Below are 19,674 nucleotides of genomic sequence, written 5' to 3'. Positions count from 1 at the left end.
CCCTTTCCATTAGGAATGTGTGCCTGATGTGGTGCAGATGGTATTTAAGCCACTTAGTAATATTTTCCACAACCTGTTTTTAGTAATTAGGCTTGAATTTGCTGGTTCACAATACTAGACTTTTGGCAACTTTGTAAACTAAGGAACTTGACATGTGGCCAGTGAACCAGCAGAGGGCAGTGTAAGTCAGTGTTTTGTTGGCAGTCGGCTTTCCACCACTGGGTTTCCAAACAGGAGAGCTGGAATGTTCTCAGTGTATTTGAGAGATGTGATTTGAGAATTTTTTTTTTCTTCTGGCTGTGTTGGGTCTTCGTTGCTGCGTGTGGGCTTTCTCTAGTTGCAGCGAGCGGGGGCTACTCTTTGTTGCTGTGCGCGGGCTTCTCATTGCGGTGGCTTCTCTTGTTGCGGAGCACGGGCTCTAGGCACATGGGCTCAGTAGTTGTGACGCATGGGCTTAGTTGCTCCGCGGCATGTGGGATCTTCCTGGGCCAGGGATCAAACCCGTGTCCCCTGCATTGGCAGGCAGATTCTTAACCACTGCGCCACCAGGGAAGCCCCGATTTGAGGATTTTTTTTTTCTTTTTTAATTAATTGACAATAAGAAAGTTTTGAAAATCCTTTGTTGACTGTCTTCTAGTAAGAAAATAAAATGTCCAGAACAGGGCTGCACTTTTATAAATTGAATTTTTTCCTGATTTCTCCATCAACCAATATGCATGACTGTGTGAAAGATACAGTCCTTCTATAAATCTTTTCATTAATGCCCTTGAAAGACATAATATTTAATTTGATGAGAGGTGTTTTTCCTCAGCTCAGTTACTAATGGTTTTCAATATCATGTCTATGAGGGATTTCCGTTGTTTTTATGAAAAGGTAGTAAAGGTCATTTTCAAATTTATGTGGTCCAGTCAAGTGTCAGCGACCTTCAGAGAGTAACACCAAGGATGGCCTTTTGTTATATACTATTGTGCTCATAACAGGGTTGCCTTGTACACATAAGTTTTTCCTCATCACAAAACCTCATGGCTCTGTCGTTCCCCTTACTCCTGTTTTCTCCAACAAAACCAGACACAGTCCCTGCCTTCTCACTTCTCTCTCTAAAGCAGTGTCTCTGCAAGTTCTGCTGACCCCTCTCCCTTTTTGTGTCTTACATCTCACACCATACTCCCTCTGTTATGGACTGAATGTTTGTGCTCCCACCCCAAACTCATATGTTGAAGCCCTAACCCCCCATGTGACTGTATTTGGAGATAGGGCTTGTGAGGAGGTGTTAAGGTTGAATGAGGCCGTAAGGGTGGGGACCCAATCCACTAGGGCTGGTGCCCTTAAAGAAGGAAGAGATGTCAGAGCTCTCTCTGCCATGTGAGGATGCAGGAGAAGGTGGCTGTCTGCAGGCCAGGCAGAGGGCTCTCACCAGAATCCGAACTGGCTGGCACCTTGATCTGGGACTTGTAGCCTCCAGAACTGTGAGAATATAAATGTCTGCTGCTTAGGGCACCCAGTCTATGATATTTTGTTATGGCAGTGGGAACTAAGACACCCTCTTAGTATCTATGAAGATCCAAGGTTCAGAGAAGGGGACCATCATTGCCTGTTGGAAGGTAGCAGAGGCTTTGCTGGAGGCCAGGTAGGCTGAAGCTTAGCAGAGGCTTGAGGTGTGGTCTGGCCTAGGAGGTCTACAAGAACGAGTGAGTGCATGAAATGACTGGTGCGTTTGACAGAGCATGAAGAGATGGACTTGGACGAAAATGAAGAATTGTGAGGATAGATGGGGTAAATTTGGTGAAGCCTTGAAAGTTAGCCAGAGTAGTTTGGCCTTGATGCTGTGGGGAGCTTCTCAAAGGGGGGGGATGCCGAACTCTTGGGAGCACGTGGATGTCAGGGCTTAGCCAAACCACAGAATAAGGACTGTGCGCCTCTCTGGGGTGCCAGTTTTTCTGTGCAGGGCTTCTCTCTGGATGGGACTTCAGATATATTTCTGGGTATTTATTCTCTTCTGCCTTACTAAGGTGCTTTGGTGGGAAAACCCAGAGCAGTGGAGGAAAAGAGGGCATCGTTAAAGACCAGGAACAGAAAAATGAAGAAAGTTTGGGTGGAGCAGGCTTTGGGTCTATTTGTCCCTATTTCCTTCTTCTAGAAATTTCCAAGTGCTCTGTGCCTAATGGTTCATTCTTCCCTGGTGGCATTCCTATAAGACAGGTGGCTGCTTTTCAGCAGATGGTAATCTAGAAACAAAGCTTACTAATGTGTGTAGGGTCACAGACACATTAGCTTATGTTTCTAAGACAGAAGCCCAAGCCAGTCTGAGCCTCTTCAGGGCTTTCAAGCTGCTTACTGTTGGCTTTTAGATGACTTGCAGAGCAAGGCAGCCCTGAGAGATGGGGCCCGGAAAGGTCGTGACCTGTAATGTTGGGTGAGCTGGTTCTTCAGTTTCTGCCCCACCACTTGCCAGCTGTGGAGTGGAACTTGAGGCCAACCAATGTAGCCTTTATGCGGGGTGAACATTAGGGATATGTGTTAATGGAAAAAGGAAAGGATGGGTATTGGGTTGACAGACAGTTTTTTGTTTTTAGATTACTTCTCGATTAAAAAAAATACAAATGTGTGTTGCCACAAACAGAACTTTGACTTCTATTTCAAAGGATTACATTACTGATACTTGTGTATTACCCTGTTTCATAGTCTACCACATTTTGGACATTTACACTTCTTCCCAACTCTGAGAAGGGGTGGGTCATGTCCCACCCGACATGACCTTATTTCTGTGTTTACATGGTTATTGTCTGTCTCTTGCTTTCACTGTACAAGAATATAAGTTCCATGAGGGCCAGACCATGGTCTGTCTCACAGGTGTTTCTATGTTTCTCATGTGCTCATGGCACTTGCTAAATATTTGTGAGTGGAGGTGTGGGAGAGTGAAGGGGAAGGAGCAAGTTTTACTGAGCGCTGAATTCATTCTTTGCTCCTCTGCTTCTGCTGTCAACCCACCCCTTACTCTGTTGTCAGTGACACATCCTAAAAGGCATCCGTGTTTTTGGCTTGTTTGTGGGCATTGCCACAGGGGGGCGCTACAGCACTTGAAGGGAGCAGCACCTGTCAGCTGGGGTGTGCTCTGGGCTCTGTGATGGGCTGTGTCCTCCTGACTTGGCACCTTACCAGCAAAACAGCCCAGCGAGTTCATGGCCTGGTAGACCTGGATGGATTTTAGCCCTGTGAAACAGTCATACATACCAGGAGAAATGTTTAAAAATTGAGAAGATATCTAAGTGGTAATAGATCAAGACTCTGGTTTCTCAGAGAATTTAGTTCGAAGTCATTCAGTAAGCACTTTTTTGTTTGCAACACCAAATTCACTGATTCTAACTAATGGTGGAAGATGGGGGTGCTAAGTCACATATCGAAACATCACAATTGAAGAATGTTTTTAAAAAGATGTGACCTTTGATGTACTTCAAATACATATAGTAACTAGAACTAGAACACTGCGTAGAAAATGTTCAAGGGACATGTTTTAATAAAGGGATTAAAATGATATGAACTAACATTGATTATTTGCCTATGGATGGAAATTTCTAGATAGAAATTTCTAGAAGCAGATCTATGAAGTAGTTTAAACAGTACCCCCACTTATAATTTTTTTAGCACTTTCTGAACACATGGTATAAGAGCAAAGATGAGTCCAGCTCTGTATTTTAACTAAGTGAAAGCCAAAATTAAGGAGGTGTCATTTCTGAAAATGAGATCTCTTTATTGCCTTCTTTTTCTACTTTGGCAATGGTTGATGTGACTCTCTGCTTTCTTTTCCCTAAAATGGGATGTTAAAATTAGATTATTGCTGCCAGATTTTAAAAAGTAGTTTGAAACTAATTAAAGTTGATAGTTTAAATATTAACTCCTATCCTGTGGGTGCCCTTTATATATATGTGAACACAATGTTTATTTATATACATGGGGTCATATATAACACTCCAAATATGCCCCCAAGGAGAGGACAAAATATCGAAGAGGTTCCCAAAATCTTAACCTCTTTTAACCGGAGGTTGAATGTTGCTATGTATGCTTGTGTAATTAAGCCATTCCAGCACAAAATTTTTTCTCACAGTAAGAACACTTGAACTGTATGAAGTGTTACTGCTAAATTGATTTTACAAGGTTTTGACCTATGGGCATGCTAAGATAAAAGCTGAGTCCTTTGATTTCCATCAAGTGGGATTTAAGGACCCTTATATGTAATTTAAAGTAAAAGAATATTTTCTTGGTTGAGCCACACACACACTGACTATTCTGATGGAGATATGGCTGTTGAAGTATATTTCTGAATTTTAAAACCTAAAAGTAATGAACAAATTTTATATTAAATGAATTCCCCTTTGATCTTATTATGTATTTAAATTTACAGAGAGATCTTCATTCAGGATTCATTTTTTTCAAGTTAATATTAAGTTGACTTTAAGAGCATATAAGAAATTAAAACCTTTTTCTCTTTGTCTAAAAGTGGATTTAATGGGAATAATACCTAAATTTAAACATCTAAACTATTTTAAGAATGTTCTTAGTGGTGAAAATTGTTATGGTAGCATATTGGGAGTAAGGGAAAATGCCTCATATATACCTAGTTTAACAACTGCAGTTTTTAATAATTGTGAAAAATAATATGACCATTAGAGGGAAACATTAAATATTCAAGAAAATGTGGACTCCTATTTGAGACATTGAAAAATTGAAGTTCAGGGTGATAAAGTACAGCTCTCAAAAGTATATAAAAATAATAATGCTATTTCATCTGATAGAATTAGAAAAATGATAATTCTAATTGATTTTTAAATAAAATATCTAAAACAAAAAAATCCATGGGATAGGAAAAAATGGATGATTTGAATAGGAAAAGAGGAAGACAAGGGGATGAAGAGGCATGGTTAAAAGTCAGATAACTTACCTTCATTCTGGGCTCCTTCAATTATTAGCCTTGTGGCCTTGTAGGTTGTCTCATTCTTCTCTATGAAATGGGAGTAATAATACCTGTTTCAGAGGGTACTGAGATGCTTAGATGAGAGGATTCAAATATAGACTGAGTTAGCTATTAACTCTTTGTCTAGATGGAATAGAAAATGTTTTAGTATTGTATCCCTAAAATAATCTCTCCCATTGGCACATATATTGGCCTAAAATTTATATTAAGCGTTAACTGTAGATTCTTATGCCTTGGTTTGGTAATGTTTAAAGTTCTAACAAATAAGATATAAAGAATGGGCAAGTTAAACACAGTTGTAGAAGAAATTGGAAGAAACCCGATATTCAAATTGCATTCTTACTGGACATCTGCATCTTTGATCAGCAGAGAGGTGTGTTGTTCGTCATGATGAAGATGATGATGACGGTTAACATGCATTGAGTTCATAAGTGCCAGGCACTGTAAACGCTACATAGGCAAGGTCTGATTTAATCCTCACTATGGCCCGATGAGGAAGGTTCAATCATTAAACTGACAGTTGAGGAAACTTTGGTTTAGAGGGGTTAAGTAATAGCCCAGTATCCACAGTGGATGTTGGGGTCAGAGCCCTGGCTGACTCTGGAGCCCTATTCTTGATGGACATTGGCACCGTGATGGATTTGGGGGTGCTTAGGGTTATATTCTTGGGAACCCAAATTTAACATGACATTTTCAGTCTGAATAGTATAATTCCACCATTGAATTTCTTGTTTCTCTTACCTGTTCTTCATTTTTTTTTAGTTATAGAAGCATAGTTTTGACAAACTGTCATTAGTAGGTATGTAAGGAAGAGGTTGTAACTGCTTAAATTTATTTTGTTTTCCTAGATATCCAATACTATTACTGCTTTAGTCTCCGTATTTTTTCCCCTCTGTTGCTCACTGGAATGTAATCTGATGACAGGGAGTATGCAAATGGGGACTATGGCATGGAGAGCATTTTCCTTCTTGTTGAAAATCAATGGTGGTTGACAATATGATGAGTATATGCAGTGCTAATAATTTGACCAGTTTCCTACCTCAGAGATGATAATTTAAAATGACCTAGGAAAAAGGAATTAACATGGAAATCAAGTCCTTTAGTAGTTTAAGAATGAATTTATCCTTAGAAGGATTATATAAACTCACATAAACACCCATCTCCACTAAAAAAAGAAATGCATGAGGCAACAAAATGCAAATAGTGATTTAGTGGAATAATGATGGTTTGGCAGGTGAAAATAACAGTATTCCAGCAGAGGAGGATCAGAGGACCGCTCCCCAGAAATGGAGACAGTCCCCCTTCCTTTTGGGGAATGGTAGGGCAGGGTTTGGAAGCAGAAGGAAGAGGAGACACTGAACAAATCTGGCCAGACTTCATCACACTCTCCTCTGACTTTGATCTTCACGGTAGGCAGCACTCCTATAAAATGGGAACTTACTGAGGTTTTCTTGTGTAATTAGGAAATTGAAAAACGTGTTCCACCATGGAGCCTCCAGGTCTAAATACCTGCAACCTAGTTGTACCTTGATGGCAAGAAGCGAGCCACCAGCAGCATTTATAATGAATTGCTGAATTTCTTTGTAAGACACTGGAAGCCTGTTGGGAAACTAGCTCCTAAAAAGAAAATGTCTCCAAGTCAACAACAACAAAAAGATTTAGCAATATGGAAGAGAGATTTGTAGAAAAATGAAGAATTAGACTGTAAAAGGTGATGAAATTTTTGGAGCACCATTTCAGGCGGAGGTGCTCTTAGCTGCCATGCTCCTGTTTTACTGGCCCTTTCCCAGCAAGTTGTAGCCAAGTGGATGTTAACCCACATAGCCCTTAAGCTCTATGAAGGAGCCTGTCTTCAGACCTCCCCTCCCCAGTTTTCAAGTCTCTATCTGTCAACATTGGGCCTCTAATCTGCATGAGGGGCTCTGGATGTAGTTCAGAAGTTGGCAGGGAGATATCCACTGGGAAATGGGATTGTCTGGGTAATTGCTTGGGAAGAAATAAAGACCCTTTGTCAAACCCCTCTCCTTACCTCCTTCATTTCCATTAGGAACAAATCGGGGAGGAGAAAGAATATATGAGTATACTGATGGTGATCATTTTTTCCCTTTTAAAACTGGCATTTTTAAAAAGTTCTTCATAGGAGAACAGTCACTTGCCAAGGAAAAGAAAAGGAAACATGACAAAGACAAGATTAGATTTTCATACTCCTCATTTCATATAAACACATGGCCTTTTCTCTCGGTAAGTTTGAAAAACCATATGTACAGTGGTTACGTTCTGAAGCTTAATGTTCTAAGTAGACAAGTCCTCAATAAAATTTTCTCTAAGAAGCAAGTGATGGTTAACTGTATGCGGAGGGTCTTCATTTTTTGTGACTTTTTCCTCAGAAAATGGGGAGATGAGTTTTTCATGCAAACTAATGGTGCATTTCTGAACCATGTTATTTTCTGAAGTAGTACTGTTCTGGTAGATATAGGTTTTCCTTAAAGAAATAAAAGCAAACGAAAGGGAAAATCCCCAAACAGCCAAGAAAAAAAATTAGGGATCACTTTGAAAACTATTCTCGTTCAGATGTGATCATATTCATTTTACCCTCTGAAATTAAATGGCATATGATTTTTTACTTTGAAAAGGGGCTTTGGACCAAGTCACCCCTCCAGGTTTACTTCCTAGGATGGTTCTGGCTAGTGTGGTCTTGAAGTCAAAATGAGATCCTGACTCACTGTCAGTAACAGGATTTAGGTAGCTTTTCGAAATGATATTGGTCCTTGGATTAGCAGTTGGTACATACTTTTGTCTATTTGATCGCTAATATATAGAATATCCATATAACTTGTTGAAAAACAAAACAAAACACAAAACTCTTTAAATCAGTCATTTGATATCATAAAACTGATTGTTTATAACATTCAACTATTTTTAAAAAATGAATTAAATCAAACTGACTAGTGTGAGTTATAAAGAGAAGAAAAACAAAATAGGTTAAATAAAGGAATCTGTGTTTTCTGCACATCATTCTTGTAGGAAAGTTTCCCAGAGTACATTGCCCTTCTAATACTACTGTGAATAAGTTGTTAACTCTTACAAATTCTACTTTTGAGGATATTTGTCGTCATCAGAGGTGACCTTTTCTCTTGCTTCAGATGTGTTAAGTCTTTACACTTATTAATTCTTTTATGTAGTGTTTGTAGTTTGTAGAAGGAAATTGATTTTCTTGTAATGGGAAAATCATTGCTCCTATTATGACATAAAACTTTAATTTGATGTCTCCTCCACTGACCCAAGCTAATTACAACAAAAACATATTAACAAAGTGAGTAAAGTTCTTTCTTTCATGCATCAATTTTACTACTCAGTGCTGCCCCAGAAAGTCTTAAGTGAAGGTGCTGCTCTGTTACCCTGGGGGCTGTGTGTGTGTGTGTGTGTGTGTGTGTGTGTGTGTGTAGCCACTGACAGGCTGTGAAATATTGATGTTCAGGGTGAAACTTGAACTTCTCAGATCATTGGCTTCTAAGGAGCTAACAAATATTAAAGGGGGTTATCAGTAATGGTCAGAACACACAACAACTGAAAATATGGACATAGCTTCCTCTTTAATTTGGAAAGGTTGGAATGCACTCCCTCAAAATCAAACGGAAATAGTAAAATTTAAAAACTTTTATGAGTACCCAACTCAGCTGCACCTGGCTTCCCTAATTGCCTTCAACCAAGTCATTACTAGGGAGGCAAGATGTTTAGCCACCAACAGCCCTCATTAATATATAATAGGAATTTACTTGTAAAACAGTATTATTGGGATGGCATGATGTCATAAAAGCAGAGTGCTGACATTTTAGATTGTTTTATATAGGAATGTTGAATTATAATTTAGGAGTGGAATATTCCTTTGGTAATTAATCACAATTTGGTGTGGCCTCAGTGTAGGTTAGGTGAGTGGCTACATGGAATTCATGATTGTAATGGACCTCCATTAAAGGTTGTGTTTGTGCAAATGCATGTCATTCTCATGAATTATCTATGGGAAAGAAAAATTTTCTCTAGTAGCTTGCAGATGTGCAAAAATGGGCCATAGCAGGTGTAAATAAATGAAATGCTTTAGCAAGGCTGTTTCCCTGATTTCTGAAAAAATGTCAAAGCCTTACAATTATTAAAATGCCTGCAAATTTTTTTCTTGGTCTCAATGATGTGAGAAATGGGGTACATTAATTTGGCTGGACCCATGAGGCTGGACCTCAAACTTAGGGTCTGTCACTATGGCTCTGTGATGAATGGGTACAGACTTTTACCTGCCTCATAAATGTAGTGTGCCTTGATTCCTGGGCCCCGTTTGCAGAGCAACAGTTAACACGATGTCAACACTTCCATTGTAAACCCTGTATTTGGAGGGGTTTATAACTTGGCCATAAAAAGTCACTCGGGATGGTACTGTGAATATGAGGTCTTAGTCTTGGGGGATGAAGATATTTAAAGGTATAGATTTAAGTGTTCCATTTACCTATTTGTAGTTTTATGAAGGCCTAAGCGGCTTCTAAAAAATTTGTCGTATATACTTTAAAGAGAACATATTTAAATAATAAAGAGGGTTTCTTATTGCTCATTTTGTGCAGTTTTTTTTCCTTAGGAAATAATCTATACTTAAGTGTTGGATCATTTATTTTAAACCAGAAGGGAACATTTTAAATGTGGTTATGATACATATCAGAAGACGTTTTAAAAATCATTCAGTATTAATGTCTTTGGGATTTTATGCCAGTTAGCCACATCAATTCATGTTTTAGGTCAAAATCCATAAGAATTCTAGGACAAAGCTTGAAATATGCAAGGCTTGGAAAGTATAATATGAAGTGGGCCCCCGTGGGTAAGAGGACAAACATCCTTTCTGAATTAGATCATAGATTTTCTCTTGTTCTGAAGTGAGAGACCAGCTCTTTTCCACCTCGTGAGGCATGAACCTTGCAGGATGATGCTTACGCAACATCGTGGGAGTGGGGAGATGGGGTCACCCTCAGGATTTGGGGATTTCTTATGTCATGTCTGGAAAGGACTAAAGGAACTCTTACGGTTTTTGGTCTGCAGTACTTCTAGTTTGTGAGCGCAAAGGCCAGGAAGCCAGGATTAACTCTGTTGGAATTTGTGGGGGGTTGGATGGGAGGCTGTGGTCAGAACCCAGACCTTTGAAGTGGGTATTGAAGCTGCCACAATTTACTTGACTTGTTGGATAGCTTAAGAGTTTGAATTTAAAAAGTCATCTCACAGTGCTTTGTAATTGGTTCCAAAGCCACTAGTTAGTCTGACCAAAAGGGTTTTTGTGTTTGTGTTTTTGGAGTTTTTTTTGTTTTGTTTTTGTTTTTTACAGTTTTTGCCTTTTGAAGGGATGGGGAGGCTTAGTTGTGCCGTAAAATCAGTAAAGCAAGATTCTGTTAGATCCACAATGGTGGGCAAGTTTTAAGTTTTCTTCCTCCTTTTCTCCCATCTCCTCATCCTCCTTCGCTCCCTCCCTTTCTCCAGCCATCTCTCCCTACTTTACTTGCATTGAAAAATAGGATATTCCCTTAAAGGCAGCAGTAACAAACCATTAAAAGGAAAAAAAAAGTAGGGGAGCTCTTCCAGAATCTTCAGCAGGCAGGAAGGGTTGCAGTATGATGGTTACAAGACTGGCGTATATTTCGGTACTCTTTGTACTGAAATGTTTATCAAAATACACTCACAATTGTTCTCTGCCCTCCTTCAACCATCCTGGGAAAGAACAAACTATTTTCTTTATACTGTTACACTTGTTACCATAAAATGTAAATTGTAGAAGCAGTACCTATAATTCTTAGGTTGACAGGCATTGGACTGACCAATTTGCTTGAGTAATAATGCAGGGCCCTGAATGAAGGTGCTGGGCCAGTGAGCAAGGCTTATTTCTTTGAATAACTGCCCACATAAAGAACTTCAGAAACGTCCCAGATGGCCTAAAGTTTAAGGTAGCAATAGCGTTAATTAGTATTGCAATAAACAACTTTGTAGCACTGAATTTTGAAAATAATACAAGGTACATTGGTACTTTATATCCTATGTATTTTAATCCTCGCAACAAGTCTGTGAAGTTGGTTTATTCTGCCCCCGCAGGTTTGGATACTGAGCTTTAGAAGGCTTCCTTACATGTTCTAAGATCACAGAGCTTGTGATCTGTGGAACTGGATGGGAACCCAGGCCTGTCTTATTCTAAAACCCATGGTGTTCCCACTTTGTATTAACAACTCAGAGCTCGAGTACTCATGAGTGAAGTAGTAATAATTATTCATTAATTCATCAGTAAACACTTATTGGGCACCTATCATGTGATATGCCTTGTGCTAGGTTCTAGGGGCACAATTTGAACAAAACAGCCTTTAAGAATTTATAGCCTTCAACAATTTACAAACAAATGGGGGGAGGTACTAGAAAGTAAACAGGAAATTGTAGACTAGACCTAAGGGTTAACCTGAGGGGCATGAAGAGACCCAAAGGGAGCACCTGGACAGGTTACCAGATCTAGATTTAAGGGTTCAGGCAAAACTCCCCAGAAGCTGAAAAGCTGAAGGAGGGAATGGCCTCAGGTGGAAGGGATCGTTGTGGGTAGGGTGAGACAAACGGGTAAGGGAAAGCATTTTAACCTGGGAGTGCAGCAGATGCAAAGTAGGGGAGAAAAGTATTTAAGTCGGGAGAGTCTGGAGCCCTGGGCAATGGTCAGGACTGGGGGGGCCTTTGAACAGAGTTTAAGGAGTTTTGATTTTCTTCAGGGCCATGGAAGGCATTGGAGGGTTTTGAGCTGGGATGAGGTGATCACGTTAGCGTTTAAGAAGCTGGCCCTGGCTGCCTTGTGGAGCAGGGAGTAGATTTGGGGGCACCGGAGCCAAAGTTCCAGGCATAGTTGCCATGTCTGGGAGCCAGAATGGATGCTGGGGATCCCCTGTGATTTGGGAGAGGTGAGGGGTAAGGCCTCAGGGAGGGGTCTTGATGGGCGGCTGGGTGAACAGAGGTGCCTTTCACCCAGGAGACGATCAGAGGACGGTGACCAGGTGCAGAGGAAGGAGCAAGTGATGCTTCTGATCTTGAACATGCTGGAACCTGGGGAGTCACCAAGTGTACACATCTGATGGGCAGGTGAAGCCAGAGAAGGAGATTTGAGAGCCATTACTGTACAGATATTAACTAAGGCCATGGGGGAGGAAGGAACATGTGGAGTGAGAAGAGCACACAGGAAGATGTTCTAGGACAAGGACACTCCAAAGTTAGACAAAGGGAGCCTGCATAAGAGCAAAAGGAACGGCCAGAAGTGGGAGAGCAGTGATGCTATGGCCTGAATGCTTATGTCCCCCAAATTCATATGTTGAAATCTTAACCCCCAAGAGGATGGTATTATTTAGGAGGTGATTAGGTCACCAGGTTGGAGCCCTCATGAGTAAGATTAGTGCCCTTATAAAAGGGGGCCCACAGACCTCCCTTGCCCCTTCCACATGTGAGGGCCATCTGTGAACCAGGAAGTGGGTTCTCACCAGACACCAAATGTGCTGACACTTTGATCTTAGACTTCCCAGCTTGAAGAATGATGAGAAACAAATTTCTGTTGTTCATAAGTCAAGTCACCCAGTTTGTGGTGTTTTGTTGGAGCAGCCTGAATGGGCTAAGACAAATGAAGCCAAGAAGACGGTTTCCATGCGGGAGGCTGGCCGGTGCAGTTGGGGACTGCAGAGGAGCGTGACATCTGTCTCCCTCCCACGGGGAGACACATGCCCTTGGTCTCCAAGGAAGTGATCCTCTGGCACGATTTTTTTCTGAAAAATCCCATCAAATCTCTCACTTCCTTTTGTCAGAGGACACCTGTCTAAGGAAAGTTTTATACTTTCTCATAATGATCAAACATACTCTATTCTAAACTAGCATAGGGACTTTTCAATAATAAGCACATTTGCTATCCCAAAACATACCGTTTTTAGGTTGAAAGTAACTTTTGAGATCAATTTATCTAGCCCCTTAATATTACCTTGTCATTGATTTCTTCAATAAACACTTATTAAACTATCATCAGTCAGATGTGTAGATTAATCGAGCTTTACTTTATTGATCTTATCAAGAGAGTATAAGAGTACAGAGTTTTGTTAGAGAATGTCATAATATGTGAATATATAAAAATAGAAGTTCAGTCTGTGTTAAGTTTTTTTTTTCCTATTTGGGAAGATAGAAACACAAAAAATAAAGGCATATCGAGTCATTCTTCATGAGGTTTTGAGCACCTCACACTTGTTGGCCTTTACATTTCACTAAGTTTCTGCTTGTCATTGTTGCCTCAGCTCTTGTCCCACATCCCTCTGTAGGTAGTATCAGGCTCCGGGCCAAGGCCCAGGGGTAGAAGCAGAGGCTGCTGCAAGTGCTCCAGGCCCGGCTCGTTCACCCGGGAGCGTGGATGCTGCCTTCTGTCAGACCCAGGTCCCTTTTAAGTCCCTGAGACCAACCACTCTAAGCCAGAGGGAATGGGTAGAACAAGCTAGTGGATGTGGCAGTTACTTGCCTTATTGGCACTGATTATGACCAAACCTTGCGAACTGATACCTGGAGGCTCTTGACTCTTCCCCCCATGCTCATCCTCTGTGGATACAGACCCCTCCCACACTCCTCTCAAGACCTTTCTCCAAGTTGGAGCTGAACAGGCTTGCTCTGTCTTCCAAGGTGCCATTTGTCTGCATGTGTTTTCTCTCATCATAATGTTATTATCATAAGGGGGGAGCGCTCTGTTCCAGGCCTACTGAGGAGTGGGAACACGCAGCTTAGTCAGTCCCCAAAACCTTAACATGACTTGGTCACATTCCAACTGTGTTCTCTGCTGCCCTGAGGGCAAAAGAATGCAAAGCATGCTCTAGCTCTGCCAGCCGCTTCTCCCTGTGCTGTTTTCCACTGGGTTTTCTTGCCCTTCCCCCAGATTTACCAACTTACTCAGTTTCTTCTAAGGAACCTTGATAACCCCCCCTCATTAATAGATCACTTGTCTGATCCATGGTGCTCACTGTGGTTTGTAAACTGACGTAGTCAATAAAGGTTGTTAACAGCATGCTGGGTATCGTGATGAGGTTATAAGGAGCAAAGAAAGCATTTAAAACAGAGCCGGCTGCATAGTGAGTATAATTAAATATTTCTTAATTAAACATTTGAGAGAGGAGCCAAATTCTTGAGTGCTTACTCAGTCCACCAACAAGCCTTTGTTGATTTGCTTGTGAACTAAACTGTTGTTGGTATTATTTTAATATTTGCTAACCCAGGGATAAACTGTCAAGTTTTTTTTTTTTGAGACTTGCTACTTCCATGATTTCTCATAATGATAATATCAATATTTTATTTTGTTCTCCTTAGTTTTTCAGTAGTTTTCAGTATTTCTCATTGCTGTATACCAGAGTCACAGAGGAATGGGGATGAAGTTGTATTTTGAGCGGTGAGTTGAGACATGATAAGATTGGAAGCAGGAGGCTGCTGGGTGTGACCGTGTGTGCTCTGATGGGATTCAGCCCCAGTTAGGTCTTTTCAATTATCTGCATCTTAGATTTCTTAACTGTAAAGAAAGGAAGTGGAACAACATGATATCTCGGGTCCCTAGCAGTTCTAAAGGTCTGTTGTCCTAGTTCTAGAGGCAGATCTATCGATGGCTTTTTGTTCCTACAATTCGTCAATAATTCCACTGGCTTGAATATCTATGTGCAGAGTAGGATGGAGGGCAAGACTTCCCACCATTCCTCAGCTGATCTCCTGAGACAAGTTCTCTTTTCGTCTAGTACTTTATTTTACACTTTCCAAAAAAATTTTTATCCTTGTCTAGTGGTACAGAAAAATTAGTAGGAGTACAGTGTCTGGAGTCACTGTTCAAAAATTTAGGATTCTTTCCTTAAACTTCCTTTCTTCAGGTTCTGCTGTGTCATCAAGATAAAAAAAAAAAAAACCAAGTAGATCCTTTTCATTGTATATTCCATGTCAAGTGTCCCTCTCTCCACTAGCCTAACAATCAAGGGTTAGTTGCATAAAAATAATCTGGTAGTAATAGAATCTGCAATTCACAAAATAACTTGGCCTTTTGAGTAGCATTGCAGCCTGCTCACCACAAGAGGGCAGCACAGGTGATTGAATGAAGGAAATGGCTTCTATAGAAATGTTTGTCGTTTGTAACGCTTGTTTCCAGTTTACAAGGTGTTTTCATGTGCATGTGTGACAGACTCAGTGGTTCTCTGTTATAGGTAAAACAGGCATAATTATTACCATTTTATAGATGGAGAAGCTAAAAAGGCTTAAAGATGACTTGCATACAGTTGCACAGCTATTCAGTGCCATCCAGTGCTTGGATCCAGCCAGGTCTTCTTACCCGAATCTAGGTCTCTTTCTACCGTATCACTCTGCCCATAAATGGTGCATTATCATCATTACAATGGCCTCCTAAAGCAGAGCTGGGACGGTGTACAAAAGCTAGAAAACCATCTGTTCTATACCAACGGTTCTCAAATTTTTTCATGCGATATGGCATCTTGTGAAAGTGTTCCAGACCCCTCCGTGTCCTTCTGTTCCAGAAAGGTGGGAAAGGCTGGGGATGTTTGCCTCATAAGTACCACCATGAACAGCCGTCACTGCAGTCTGTTATTTTGATCTATCTTATATAGTGGGCCTTATATATATAGGAGGAGGGGAGGATAATGACAGAGGTTGAAGTGAAGGAGAAACCGGACCTGGATATACAGAATCCAAATGACTACTTCAGTTTCCATGGTGAACTTGGAAATTCCCTGTGGACTCCCAGAGCTCCACCCCTTTAAGTAGTTTCAAAGGAGACTGCAGAACACAGTAAAGGCACAAGCAAGGCTGACTCAGAACTGGACCAAAAACCCTACTATTGAACACCCAGATCAAGTTCCCAAATTCCAAGACCTAGCACTAGAGGGCCTGCCAGCTGTCACACAAGTGGTCACTTTGCTGGGTGACTTACATACAGAATTTATTCTAAAGGGATTTTGCCACGCTTTTTTTTTGTTTTTTTCTTAGGGTGAGTCTATCAGGTAATTAATTCTAAGTGCTTTTATTTGTCTGTTAGAAAAAACAGAATAAAAGGCTAAAGTAGCAGCCTGTGGTTATACCAGTTGCCCAATGATTCATGAATTCAGATTGAAAACCGGAGTAGGTACAATCAATATGTGAAAAATAGGTGCTGCCTAATTGCCTTTTTAAATCAGTAAAATAATTAAAGCCCTTATGGTCTGGTCAATTAATGTTTGCACATCTGTATGGTCGGCTTAATAAGGAAAATGCTTGGGAAAGATAAAATTACAATACTGAAAGCAACTAATAGTTGAAAAAAATTTCCAAGTGCAGTTGATTAATTAGCCTCCTCTTTTTCTCTTAAGAGACTAAACATTTAGTAAATCCGTATAGCTCCAGTTTAGTCAGCATTCCCATTGTAAAGTGCCTGTGTGATAATTTTTCATTCATCGTTTTCTTAGATTCCAACGTGAGTGTCATTGTTGTGTTTAGTAAAAGAATACAAATATTTATTTTAAACGTTTCTTTAAACAGATTCTTGGTGGAGGGTAGAGCTCACTAATGCTCTGCAGCTGGGTTTTGGGCTTTAAAATTGGTTGTTGTCTGCATACTAAGTCCTCTGCAAATACTCAGCCACAGAGAGCAAAATCCCACTTGACAAGAAGTTTCTAGATGTAGATTTATGCAATGGGTTGTAATGTTTACTTTGAACCTGCTATGATCTACCTGGGAAATTTTTCCTATTATACATTTATTAAAAAGCTCTAAATACATATTTGCCCAATGTTTTCTCATGGAAACATCTGTGTAAGGCATCTTTAACTTACTCATTTCCAAAAGAGAACTTTTAAAAGTCAGAAAGACAGCAATGGTGTAAGCAAACCAGAGAAAAGGTATGGACATAGTCCATTTAAAACTAACACTCCGAATTCTGGCTGAATTTTCTGTTATCCTAACTAGCATTCAGTATCTGCCTCTCATTCTGTTATCCTGAAATTAAACATTTGATCTGTCCTTTTAGCGAAGGCTGTCAGGGGAGGAGTTGGGTACTGGCTTTTTTATCCTCCTTTTTCTTTCTGTTTAGCCTGCACTGAACCTTTGGCCTTACCCCAAGTGTATGGGTGGTATATGGTTTTAAATTGATATATTAATGTTGAATTTTTATTGTCACAGTTTCTGTTCGTGCTCCTTTCAGACCTTTCATTTATTTGTTTCTGAACCTTGGATATCTCGTAAAAATGTCACCATTGTGGTTGAACATTAAGCACCTTCCCATTTTGCCCTGGGCTGTTGAAATAAATTTGGACCAGGTGCTCTGCTCATAATGGAGCCCCTTGAAGTGCCCTGATAATGAGCCGGGAGCGGAAGCTGTCAGCCTTCAGCTGGCTTGAAGAATGCAATTAGAGCAGTTTTAATACTGCGGAGGGACCCCATCCAATCAAGGCCATTTTAGTGAAACCAAGTCTAGAATCCTAAACACATACTTCTAAGCATGTGAGCTTTGTCTCTGCCCTGAGAATGGTGAGAAGGCATGCCTCCACAATGGATACGTTTTGAGTCAAAGTGAAAAAATGCTCCAAATGCCAATGGAAGTTCTCTTTCCTTCTCATCTCTCTTGTTATGTTATTTTGACCTTATTTATGATCTGATGTCACTATGATCAAGATAGCTAGTGTCAGATTGTTTCAAATCAGTCAAGTACTTAGCAAGACCACTTAGCTCAACTTTTTTTTTTACTAGCAAAAAAAAAAAAATGGATTCACTGAAATATCCATTAATATGGGGAATGCTTAAATTATATTCACTCTAGGAAACCGTTAAAAAGGGTTATTTTTTACTCTGTTGTTGAGTAAAGCAAGTCTGCAGAACAGTTATGTACAGTATGAACCTGTTTTGGCGGGGGGGAACCAACCAACTACAATATACACATAAGTGCATAGAAGAGGTTTGGAATAACACACATGAAATCGTTAAAGGTAAAAAATAAGGGAAAGTGGGGATGGGAGTAGGTTTTACCTTCTCTATACATATATGTATTTTTAATTTTCTCATTTATTTAACCAATAATTTTTTATATTCTTGGAGTAGGTCAGCTCACTATCAAGCCAATGGCTTATTGTAAGTAAATTAATGGCTTCTGTGGAGCAGGAGAAGTAGAGAGGAAGTCTCGCTTCTGTTACTACCGGAGATGCTGGGGTATAGTAATGAGAGAAGTTTTCTGCCGAGTGAGAGCTTTCCCTTTGTCATTTCAGATAATCCTTCCAACAGCCTGACTCCACAGATACTCACTGATACCTGGGGACACACAGGTGCGGAGAGATTCAGTGATTTGCCAGGTCACAGGTTCGAAGTGAGATATCAGGATTTAAACCCAGATCCGCTTGGCTCCAAAGACTATGCCCTTAACCCCCTCTCTCCACCCTGCTTGGTGTCTGAGTAGATTACTTTAAAAGCAGATTTTATTTTCAGGCTCATGTTATCCTTTCATCCTGGATTTCTTTCCAGAAAATGAGGAAATAAATCAGGAGTAGTTGTTATTACTGTTAATGACATTTCTTATGAACGATTCGACCAGGCCTCAGAAAGTCTCATTTTGGGCCCGTGGGATTCACAGTAGATCCTCCAGTGAGTGGGGTAGGCTTTGTCCCAAAATGAGGCTGTGTATAGTAATGTCAATTCAATTTCAATTGAAAAATAATTTCACACAGTGGGGAGGGTGGGGGATGTTCTCATTAGTAAGAAATATTATGCAAAATGTAAAGATCACAATAATTATGAAAGTATTCTTTTATAAACTCCAGATTACTGAATAGTAGCTTACTCAGCTTTCTTCTACCATATTTATTATTTAATAAGCCATGTATTTTTTTTTTTTTTAAGAAAGTATTTTTATTTTTAAATTTATTTATTTATTTATTTATTTATGGCTGTGTTGGGTCTTCGTTTCTGTGCGAGGGCTTTCGGTAGTTGTGGCAAGCGGGGGCCACTCTTCATCACGGTGCGCGGGCCTCTCACCATCATGGCCTCTCTTGTTGCGGAGCACAGGCTCCAGACGCGCAAGCTCAGTAATTGTGGCTCACGGGCTTAGCTGCTCTGCGGCATGTGGGATCTTCCCAGACCAGGGCTCGAACCTGTGTCCCCTGCATTGGCAGGCAGATTCTCAACCACTGTGCCACCAGGGAAGCCCCATGTATCCTTTTTATTCCATAAAAATATGAAGCTTATCCCGTAGACTGGAAATCTCTCTCTGTGTGTAGATACATACACATATATGTATTTCTATTTTTTAAGCCCTACAAATTTCTTTGTTTCTCAGATCTTCTTTACCTTGGATTTCTGCTTCATATGGGATATTCCTTTCCTGTTGGCCTTTTAAGGTGTTGTGCATAATATTAAAATCCCATTTCAGGTTTCAGCTCTACTCCACGACTCAAACTTTGGAATTATTCCCATAAAAGAAACAATTACTCAGAGACAGAAAGTAGACTGGGGGTTGCCAGGGGCTAGGCAGGGGTGGGGGGCATGGTGGGATGGAAGGGTGAGGAGGTGGAAGGGAGTTATTGTTTAATGGCTGTAGAGTTTTGGTTTACAAGATGAAAAGAGTTCTGGAGACGGATGGTGGTGATGGTTGCACAACATTGTCAATATATTTAGTATCACTGAACTGTACA

The 19,674-nt window shown here is 40.4% G+C and overlaps 1 protein-coding gene across 5 annotated transcripts in view; it reads left to right on the top strand.

The window, feature by feature from the left end:
* The window catches only part of JAZF1 (JAZF zinc finger 1), a 344,518-nt gene that overhangs the window by 92,406 nt on the left and 232,438 nt on the right, over window positions 1-19,674 (top strand). For 3 of the 5 annotated variants that reach the window (XM_082472112.1, XM_082472111.1, XM_082472110.1), the window contains exon 2: window positions 18,256-18,312. The exons of 1 other annotated variant lie outside the window; for it this stretch is intronic. In XM_082472112.1, the coding sequence (XP_082328238.1) occupies window positions 18,256-18,312 (57 nt within the window). Of the gene's footprint in view, window positions 1-11,964; window positions 14,107-18,255; window positions 18,313-19,674 lie in introns of those variants that run through there. One more of the 5 variants, XM_082472114.1, reaches the window with a different exon arrangement.

Source organism: Balaenoptera physalus, assembly GCF_965194825.1.
Source record: "Balaenoptera physalus genome assembly, chromosome: 8".
NCBI classification, from domain to species: Eukaryota; Metazoa; Chordata; class Mammalia; order Artiodactyla; family Balaenopteridae; genus Balaenoptera; species Balaenoptera physalus.
The sequence above is the reverse complement of the archived record's forward strand: the minus strand, read 5'-3'. Positions and strand labels throughout refer to the sequence as shown.